Here is a 10,687-nt window from a genome sequence, read left to right on the forward strand (position 1 = left end):
TGCGAGTGATTAGTGTGCAGGCCACACAGCTAGGATACCCAAGTTCGATTCCACCCTCGGCCATCTCTGTGTGAAGTTTGCATGTTCTCCTCGTGCATGCGTGTGTTTTCTCCGGGTACTCCGGTTTCCTCCCACATTCCAAAAACATGCTAGGTTAATTGGCGACTCCAAATTGTCCATAGGTATGAATGTGAGTGTGAATGGTTGTTTGTTTATATGTGCCCTGTGATTGGCTGGCGACCAGTCCAGGGTTGTACCTCGCCTCTCGCCTGAAGACAGCTGGGATAGGCTCCAGCACCCCTCTGCGACCCTCATGAGGATAAACGATAGAAAATGAATGAATGAATGCTGCGAGTGGTTAGCGAGCAGGCCACACAGCTTGGAGACCTGAGTCCAATCCCACCCTCGGCCATCTCTGTGTGGAGTTTGCACATTCTCCCCGTGCATGTGTGGGTTTCCTCCCACATTCCAAAAACATGCTAGGTTAATTAACGACTCCAAATTGTCCATAGGTATGAATGTGAGTGTGAATGGTTGTTTGTCTATATGTGCCCTGTGATTGGCTGGCCACCAGTCCAGGGTGTACCCTGCCTCTCGCCTGAAGACAGCTGGGATAGGCTCCAGCAACCCCTGCGACCCTCGTGAGGATAAGCGGAATATCCATTACATAACTTTTTCTGTAGTTATTTCCAACATATTTTAACCCCTGCCTTTCAGAGTGTTATTATTATTATTATTATTATTATTATTTTGTCATAATCCTGAGGTTCAGCCTTGTGTTCACCCATTTGCATTATGACCACACAGAGGATTTTGTTAGTTATTACATCATATTGCCTTCAGCTGTTGGATGGCCTCCACCAGGCTGACCCGACATGATAATACATTAGCATCAGTAAGAAAATTAAAATATAGAATCTGCAAATGGAACAAATGGAAGCATTTTATGATGAAAGTCACTTACGGACTTTTGTGTGATGTATAGTTTTGCACTCCTCAATTGCACTTGACTTGAATATCATTCGTCTGCAGCAGACTGGCCCTGACACAGTGAATGATGTTATGTAGTAGTCAGTGATTTGCTGGCCTCTGTTGCATCAACACACACACACACACATAAACAGGCACATAGAGAAACCTAGTGGTCTCTCTGCACCTTAGTAACAGCAGACTGGCAAACTAGGCCTTCCACTCAGATGCCCCCCTATTGGTTAACTAGCGCTCTGTTGCTAGGGAACAGCTTATGCCTTGCTTCAACAGCGGCCAATCAGTGAGTGTGTATCACCAATGGTGGTGGTGGGGGGGAGTGGGTTGAGGGGTATATGTGTGTGTGTGTGTGTGTTTGCAGCTGCAGAGAACCAAGTGGGATTTGTGTAAGGCAGGTTCACAGCATCCACAGTTACTGAGATAAAGACACGTACAATGCTGCAACACAATCCTGCTCCTACCGTGACTTCATGAAGTCAGCTTTATTTCTAAGTGTATCGTTTGGGACAATATGACAGATAAGCAACACATACAGCTTTGCTTGTGATCAATAGCTTACGTGGGTTCTATCAACATGTTGTGTTATTTTAAACAAAAGTGCAATAATCTTAATACGGTTGGTGATAGAATATGTTCAGCATATTCAATAATAATATCCATTAAAAGGGAGATATTTTCGCAGTTTTCGGATGATGGCAACGTTTTTGAAGCATTGGAATAAGGTTGTCCCGAAACCAAAAGGTTGGTGGTATGATCCTTGTTCCATCCACCCAGTCCTTGGGCAAGCACACTTCATTACCTTGCCTCCAGTGCTGCCCACACTGGTGTGTAAAGATTTGATGGTATCTACTAATATCTACTCTTATTACTAAAAAATGTAGTTATTAACATAATTATGAAAATTTGCTTAATTATAATTATATTAATTCTAATATATAATATATATATTATATTCATTCATTTTCTACCGTTTATCCTCACGAGGGTTGCGGGGGGTGCTGGAGCCTATTCCATCTGTCTTAGGGCGAGAGGCGGGGTATACCCTGGACTGGTCACCAGCCAATCACAGGGCACTATATATTATATTATATATACATATATATATATATGTGTGTGTGTGTATATATATATATATATATATAATGTGAAGCACTTTGGGTACTTTGAAAAGCGCTATATAAAAACCACTATCAACTATTAGTATGAATAATTTTAGTTAGTAACATAATTATAAAAAATTGCGTAATTATAATTATATTAATTATAATATGCAATATGTATATAAATTATATTATATAATAATATAATAATACTATAATATATTATATATTATTATATTATATATTATTATATTATATATTATAGCTAAGCATAAAATATACGTAAACCCAGGCATCATTTTGGCAAAATTGTTCAGTATTGCTAACCAAGCTTATAGATTATGGGAGAAATTATTACAATTATATATTAATCCTTAAAATTTGTCCTGTTGATTAGAAATGTGAATACTTGTACAAATTGTTAAAATTTAATTCTAATGGATTTTTAAAAAATTTATAAATACATTTTTATGTAATTAAAAAAAATGTACTAACATGCAATCTTCCATTCTCAGCCTGAAGACGTTCTTTCAGGCTGAAGCTCATTGATCATCACGTCTATCGTGATCGTTTCGTCTAGAGAAAAAAGTGATTAAAACTCTCCTGCTGAAAGCTAAGCTAAAATCCTCCCAATAGGCTACATATTTGGCCTTCCATTATTAAACCGTACTTTAAGGATGCTTTGAACGCATCACCTTCACTAGATACCAGTTGATGCTATGTTGAAAAACATTACTTCAGACATAAGAATACTCCAGACCAAACCAGAACAAGACCATTCAGTTCTGCATTGAACGTCCAATTTAAGGTAGAGCAGCACTCATCCGTCAGAATATTACGTAATATTCAGCATTGTGCTTCTGAGTAGCAGTGTCATCTTAGCGAGTAGAGAAAGAGCAGTCTGTCAGAGGATTTCATCCACCTGTGGCCTAATGATATGCCACAGATCTGGGATAAGCCGATTACAGGGTTCATCATCAGAAGACTCATTATCTCATTCATTTGCAACAATGTTTCCGTAATGTAGCTTAATATCAGAGGAGAGTTTGGCTGTGAGGGTTGTTTGTGTATTTCCCGTTGAATATAACAATAGGAACGTTATTCATTACAGTATATGTTCTTCCTTTCATTTGGTGAAACTATATTATGCATTGGTTTGTAGCATGGACAGGTGGTCACATTGGCCTTCACCTACATCACCTTAGCCGTCAGCAACCATCTGCTGAAGTGTCAATGAGCTAGACGCCAACTTCTGGTGGGATCTTTTAACACAACACTGCTAAAGAAAATTGACTTTTTTTATACCGTTGTCACAAGATGATGTTTTTATCTTAGGTTGAACCTACACTTGAATCTCTTGAAGCAATGATGAACCAAAAATGCACTACAGTGATATCTCGTTTATTGCGGTTTAATTGGTTCTCAACCTGACTGCACGGCGGTCGAGTGGTTAGCTAGGAGACCCGAGTTCAATCCCACCCTCGGTCATCTCTGTGTGGAGTTTGCATGTTCTCCCCGTCCGGGTACTCCCGGTTTCCTCCCACATTCCAAAAACATGCTAGGTTAATTGGCGACTCCAAATTGTCCATAGGTATGAATGTGAGTGTGAATGGTTGTTTGTCTATATGTGCCCTGTGATTGGCTGGCGGGCAGTCCAGGGTTTACCCCGCCTCTCGCTCGAAGACAGCTGGGATAGGCTCCAGCACCCCCGCAACCCTCGTGAGGATAAGCGGTAGAGAATGAATGAATGAATGAATGAATGAATGAATGAATGGTTCCCAACCTGACCTTGATTAGCGGGACTCCATATTTATACATAGAATATTTTCATTTTTTGGAGCATAGAAATCCTGTTTACAATGTTCCAAATATGTTTTTGAACATAATTAGAGCTCTCTAAACCTGAAATAACACCCCTATAGTCACATTTCCATTCATATTAGCCAATGTAATAGATATAATAAGAGTAACTAAGCCTTTTAAGACATAGACTGACAATATAAGATTATCGGTAATGCAGGGCTCGTGACGGACTCCGCGACCCGCACGTCATGTGATTCAATCAAGAGAGGTAGATGGACATGATGTCTTTCATATTTGTGTAAACACCTTGAAAAAATGGGTGGCTTATTATCCTCAGTAAGTCATTGAGACTTAGGAATGTACTGTAAGCATGTATGTAAGTATGTGTATGAGTCGGCATTATTACTATTTTACAGTTATGCTAACAGTTGTTAGCTTAACTTAACCAAGCAGGCGATAGTACATTTGCAGTAAAACATGTTTCATTATGTCATTTAGACCTTTTTAATAAAAAAAAACTTAAACTATATTAGGAAAGCAGGAAGTGAACAAATATAACAGTTACTGATTGTAAAAGTACCAGATGAAGGGGTAGGATTTAATAAGCTTTGCTTCTTCCTACTCCTTTTGGACATGTGGAACTGTGAGCTGATTATGTGATGCATTCAATTGTAATCTGATGCATGTTCAAATGAAATAAAACTATTACCATTACTAAAAAAATAAAAATAAAAATCCCAGGTCAGGAGGCTTTTCTACCCCTGTTGAACAGCTCAGGGGTTATCATGCGTCTACATACGTATGTGCGTAGTTCGATTGATGCGGATGCAGATGTGCCCTTCGGGCTGCCGCTTTGATCAGTTCAATAATGCCTAATCTATTTTTAGCACAGTGCAGACCAGATGCATTAAATCTGCGATATCTGCACCTGTGTGTTTTTTTGTGTGTGCGCGCGCCATTATTTACACATAAGCCCTTTTCTCTGTCTCCCACACAGGTCTACAGCGCTATCCTGGTTGCCATGGTGATTCTGCTCAACATTGGAGTGGCTATTTTGTTTATCCACTTTTTTATTTAAGACCAGCTTCGCTTTTTGGAATGAGCCTATACGTGCTATGACTATACTGTAAATCCCGATGTTATCACAAAGGACCTGCTGCCCCTTTGTGGTCCTGGCAAAACGACTTCACCCGTCTGAAGCGGACATTGAGGGCTATAAGGCAAAATCGGGCTAAAGTGAGCTAACCGATCTCGGCCCAGCTAACCGTGGAAGCTACGTTGCAGTGCATAGCCCAATGAAATGGATGTAAGAAGGGTACGCCAGCCTAGGTTGACTGGGCTGCAGGGACATAATATTACAGTCCAGAACCTGGACTAAAGTGAGCTTCACCGGTTCACATATTAACTGGAACGGGTCTGATTCTCAGGCCGTGGCATTACGGCAAGTAATGCCTGCTTCCACTGACTGGAGATAAAATATATACTTTTTTCATCTTCAAAAATCATAGTTTTCAACAGATTTATAAGTAATTTATTTCTGAACATTTTCTCTCTTGTACACTCCTGATCAAAAATAATAATTTCAAAGTTGAAAAAAAATTGCAAGAATTTATATTTTGCACTGGTGGATCTTAAGGAGGTCAAAATGCAAAATAAGGAATGGGAATTTTGAGTAACCGATTTATTGCAAAGAAGCATAATAATAATAAATAGGCTACACATCAGCTGATATAAAGTTTGTTGTCCTGTTAAAAAACTACCATTACCATGACCACACAGTCATGAGATGCCCCCTGCAACATCTACACACCATTTGACGCCCCTGCACAACTTGAAGCTCAATTGTTCTATTAAAGGAAAAAAGGACCCCTACATCATAATGGCGATCGCTTCCCTGTGAGGTGTGGAATATCCTTGTCATGCCAGTAACGATGGAAGTCGGTGTTACATTTTTTTTCCACCTTTCAATGTCCCACACAGTCATGAGATTCCCCTGCAACATCTACACACACCCACCATTTGACGCCCCTGCACAACTAGGAAAAAAGGGAAGGTGTGAGGTGTGGATCTCCTTGTCATGCCAGTAATGTTGGAAGTCGGTGTTACATTTTTTTCCACCTTTCAATGTCCCACACAGTCATGAGATACCCCCTGCAACATCTATACACACACACCATTTGACGCCCCTGCACAACTAGGAAAAAAGGACCCCCACATCATAATGTCGATCGCTTCCCTGTGAGGTGTGGATCTCCTTGTCATGCCAGTACCGTTGGAAGTCAGTGTTAGATTTTTTTTCCACCCTTCAATGTCCCACACAGTCATGAGATACCCCCCTGCAACATCTACACACAACCACCATTTGACGCCCCTGCACAACTACGAAAAAAGGACCCCCACACCATAATGGCAATTGCTTCCCTGTGAGGTGTGGATCTCTTTATCATGCCAGTAACGTTGGAAGTCGGTGTTACATTTTTTTTCCACCTTTCAATGTCCCACACAGTCATGAGAGTCCCCTGCAACATCTAAACACACCCACCATTTGACGCCCCTGCACAACTAGGAAAAAAGGACCCCCACATCATAATGGCGATCGCTTCTCTGTGAGGTGTGGATCTCTTTATCATGCCAGTAACGTTGGAAGTCGGTGTTACATTTTTTTTCCACCTTTCAATGTCCCACACAGTCATGAGATACCCCTGCCACATCTACACACACCCACCATTTGACGCCCCTGCACAACTAGGAAAAAAGGACCCCCACATCATAATGGCGATTGCTTCCCTGTGAGGTGTGGATCTCTTTATCATGCCAGTAACGTTGGAAGTCGGTGTTACATTTTTTTTCCACCTTTCAATGTCCCACACAGTCATGAGATACCCCCTGCAACATCTATACACACCCACCATTTGACGCCCCTGCACAACTAGGAAAAAAGGACCCCCACATCATAATGTCGATCGCTTCCCTGTGAGGTGTGGATCTCCTTGCCGTGCCAGTAACATTGGAAGTCGGTGTTACATTTTTTTTCCACCTTTCAATGTCCCACAGTCATGAGATACCCCATGAGATATATACACACATCCACCATTTGACGCCCCTGCACAACTCGAAGCTCAGTAACGTTGGAAGTTGGTGTTACATTTTTTTTCCACCTTTCAATGTCCCATTTTTGTTGCTTTCATGCAAATTTCAAAAGTTTTTGAAGACTTTGAAGACCTTTTTTCTTCTTAAAATCCTTTTCTCACAGATGCAGTCCGATGGTCAGCACTTGGTCCCGGGGATCCGCCCCTTGCCAAAAGTATCCTCCGGCTCAGGGCTGGTGACATTTGTTTGGGTCAACCGTTTCATGTTTTTGTTCCATAACCATCAGGATATTTGAAGAATTTTTAAATGTCCATCTTACAACAACCAAACAACAGCAATGCAAAAGAGACTTTGCTTATGCAGCTCAATAATCTCACCATCTCTGACATTGAATACACATTTTTGGCCTTCAAAGAGTGTGGTCTTTAACCTTTGATCAACTTTAATGCTTGTTTGCAATAAATTGCTTCCTCAAAAAAATGTTTTGTTTCACATCCAACTCTTCTTTGTGAAGATTTGTAACATTTTGATCAGGAGTGTTTAAGCTGATGGATATATTAATTTTGTAAACCCTACTCTTTGGTTCTTCCCCTTACCTGGATGTTCTTCTTCTGATGATTTCTTTCATCTGTGTCAAGAGAGACACACGGAGGTGCTGAATCACAAGCTTGGTGGTGGCCGCCTATCCATGTAACCTGGACATACACACATATACACACACACTCATTTTCACACACTTTACTTGTTTTCCCCATCCCACTCGTCATTCTGCATCGCTTGTGTGTGTGTAAAGTGCATGACTTTGTGTGTGGTGTGTGTGTGTGCCTCCGCAAAGCCATCGCATACATCTCATGACGATGCGCTCGCTATTCATCCACACCCAGCCTACCACCATCCGTCTCTCCCTCCTACTCTCTTTCCCACCTCCACGCACCCGTCGGTGAGCTGTGCTTCCTCTGAGTTGGTGGTAGTTTAGGACAAATCATCCTTGGCAAAGCCCAACACCTGCTGCCTGCTGTGCAACTGGCAGAGGCTTTTAGAGACAAATACTGCATGAATTCAAGTTCATGCGGAATTGTCGGTGTGACTTAGAATGTAGGAATCATGCTCTGGTTTGGATTTTACAACTGAATCTAAGAATTGAGCCTGGGAGTAGTGTCGGTTTATGTCAGTTTATGTATACCAGAAAGATGTTTGATAAAGTGCATGTCAACACCTGCATTGGTTTCTAGTAGGGATAGCCATAATAATTTATTTGGGTAATTTATCCATTGATTATTAAAAAGTAAAGTAACCAGCAGAGGTGCTGTTGATTCATTCTCAACTTCTTTGTAGTCTAAAAACCAAAACATCAAAAATATTTGAAAAATATTTTATATTTATAAAAATATTTGCGAGTATTTTTGCTCATCAGGTGAAATATTCATTCATTCATTTTCTACCGCTTTTTCCTCACAAGGGTCGCGGGAGGTGCTGGAGCCTATCCCAGCTGTCTTCAGGCGAGAGGCGGGGTACACCCTGGACTGGTCGCCAGCCAATCACAGGGCACATATAGACAAACAACCATTCACACTCACATTCATACCTATGGACAATTTAGAGTCGCCAATTAACCTAGCATGTTTTTGGAATGTGGGAGGAAACCGGAGTACCCAGAGAAAACCCATGCATGCACGGGGAGAACATGCAAACTCCACACAGAGATGGCCGAGGGTGGAATTGAACCCAGGTCTCCTAGCTGTGAGGTCTGTGCGCTAACCACTAGACTGCCGTGCCGCCAGGTGAAATAAATTTACTACAAATACTGTATCTGGGCTGCACGGTGTTCGAGTGGTTAGCGCGCAGACCTCACAGTTAGGAAACCAGGGTTCAATTCCACCCCCGGCCATCTCTGTGTGGAGTTTGCATGTTCTCGCATGCGTGGGTTTTCTCCGGGAACTCCGGTTTCCTCCCACATTCCAAAAACATGCTAGGTTAATTAGCGACTCCAAATTGTCCAAAGGTATGAATGTGAGTGTGAATGGTTGTTTGTCTATATGTGCCCTGTGATTGGCTGGCGACCAGTCCAGGGTGTACCCCCCGCCTCTCGCTCGAAGACAGCTGGGATAGGCTCCAGCACCCCCGCGAGGATAAGCGGTAGAAAATGAATGAATACTGTATCTTTGTCTTCTATCTATGCCAGTGATGCTTTGTGACAGGCAGAATAATTAAATGCATTTCCACTAAATGACAGATGCAATAACATTGTCATTTTGCATCTATCATATCTGAGAAACTGCAAATAATTTTTAACCAACACAGCATTTCAGTACACTTTAAACCTGGTAACGCTTTGAGACAAAGACCTGACACCCCATAACCAGAGTAACAATCTGTCCAGTGACGTGATTATTGATACTGATACTGATTTCTATATTGAGGACACCAATCAGGCATAAGAGATTTAATCATTTAGCCACTAACAAATAAACAAATACTAATGATGATTACACACAAATGACAAATCGTTGTATGGCAAAAGCCTTAACCAATTGTAACCGAGTGGGAAGCCATTCTTCTCTCTACTTTGAGTTGTGGACTCCTATAGAGCAGCTACACACAATAACCAGCGCAGAGAGCTTTCTAGATCTTCCAGAATCTGCACCTATTCCAGCTGTACTTCTTTGGATCCCCCGCGGAAACGGTCTGTTTTAATTTATTCCACCCACGGCACTCATCCAGGCATGCCCGCTCTGCTGTGGTTGTTCACGGTGCTCACGAGGACTTCCGGATAGCTGCCGATCCCAACTTTACAGGAGTTATAGGGGTTAATAATAAAATGTCTGCTTTTAACATACAACCATATGTGTTGGATCCCGGATACGATCTTTTTTTACGAAGTATCTCAAGAAAAGGGGTTACTTCAAGATGTCTCTATTTTAGTTTGAGGTTGTTACTGTCATTACCTGTTTACCTCTGCATCATCAGAATGGATTTTTTTTTTTTTTGCGGGAATACCAGTGTTTATCGGCAACTCCAGACTCGGTGAGCTTGTAATTTGCACCCCGCTTCCTGTATGCACACTCTATAATGCTACGCAGACACCGCTTTTGTTCCATTACTTACACAAAATAAACACATATAGGACACTGATAAATTGTTACTGCTTGCTCTTCTGATTCTTCTACACGACCAAGTCAAGTTGGAAAAGCGTCAGGCATCAGCAACAGTTTGTCGGCTAATCCAGCTGCATACTCGCCCACAGATTAAAATATTTTACTTTTACTGGTAAGGAATCAGAAACTCCAACCACTTCTGCATGATGTTTGCCTTGTTAGGAATTCTAAACAAGCAGTAGAAACTCTTCCTGGGAGACATTGCTACCACCATAAGCAGAGAAGCAGAGCTTGGCCTACAGTGCACGCCCTTATCAGGAAACCCGGCACTCTGTGATGTCACAGAGAGCCAGCGTTAAGAAAAAACGATCTGAAATCGAGCATTCATAGCTATCCCAAACTTCTTTCAGGGCTCACTTCCAAAAGCGCAAACTTTTGCATGGTTTAACACGTTAATACAACATACTAACTACATTTAGAGGTCAAAAAAGTGAAAAGGTACAAAACACAAGGCACTTTACAAGCTATTTTCATAGGGTTTCTATAATGAAGTCTGACCAGAGCTTGATAACATTACTAGCAGGCTGTAATGAACTACAATACCGTGCAAAT

At 41.5% G+C, this 10,687-nt stretch overlaps 1 protein-coding gene across 1 annotated transcript in view; it reads left to right on the forward strand.

The window, feature by feature from the left end:
• Nucleotides 1-7,158, forward strand: part of jph3b (junctophilin 3b) — a 49,948-nt gene extending 42,790 nt beyond the window's left edge. The window contains exon 7 of the mRNA XM_058075211.2: nt 4,888-7,158. Coding sequence (XP_057931194.2) covers nt 4,888-4,968 — 81 coding nt within the window. The 3' untranslated portion in view covers nt 4,969-7,158. The remainder of the gene's footprint in view (nt 1-4,887) is intronic.
• Nucleotides 7,159-10,687: the final 3,529 nt, after the last annotated feature.

Source organism: Doryrhamphus excisus, linkage group LG1 (assembly GCF_037039965.1).
Source record: "Doryrhamphus excisus strain RoL-2023G ecotype Guam linkage group LG1, RoL_Dexc_Guam_v1.1, whole genome shotgun sequence".
Taxonomy (NCBI): Eukaryota; Metazoa; Chordata; class Actinopteri; order Syngnathiformes; family Syngnathidae; genus Doryrhamphus; species Doryrhamphus excisus.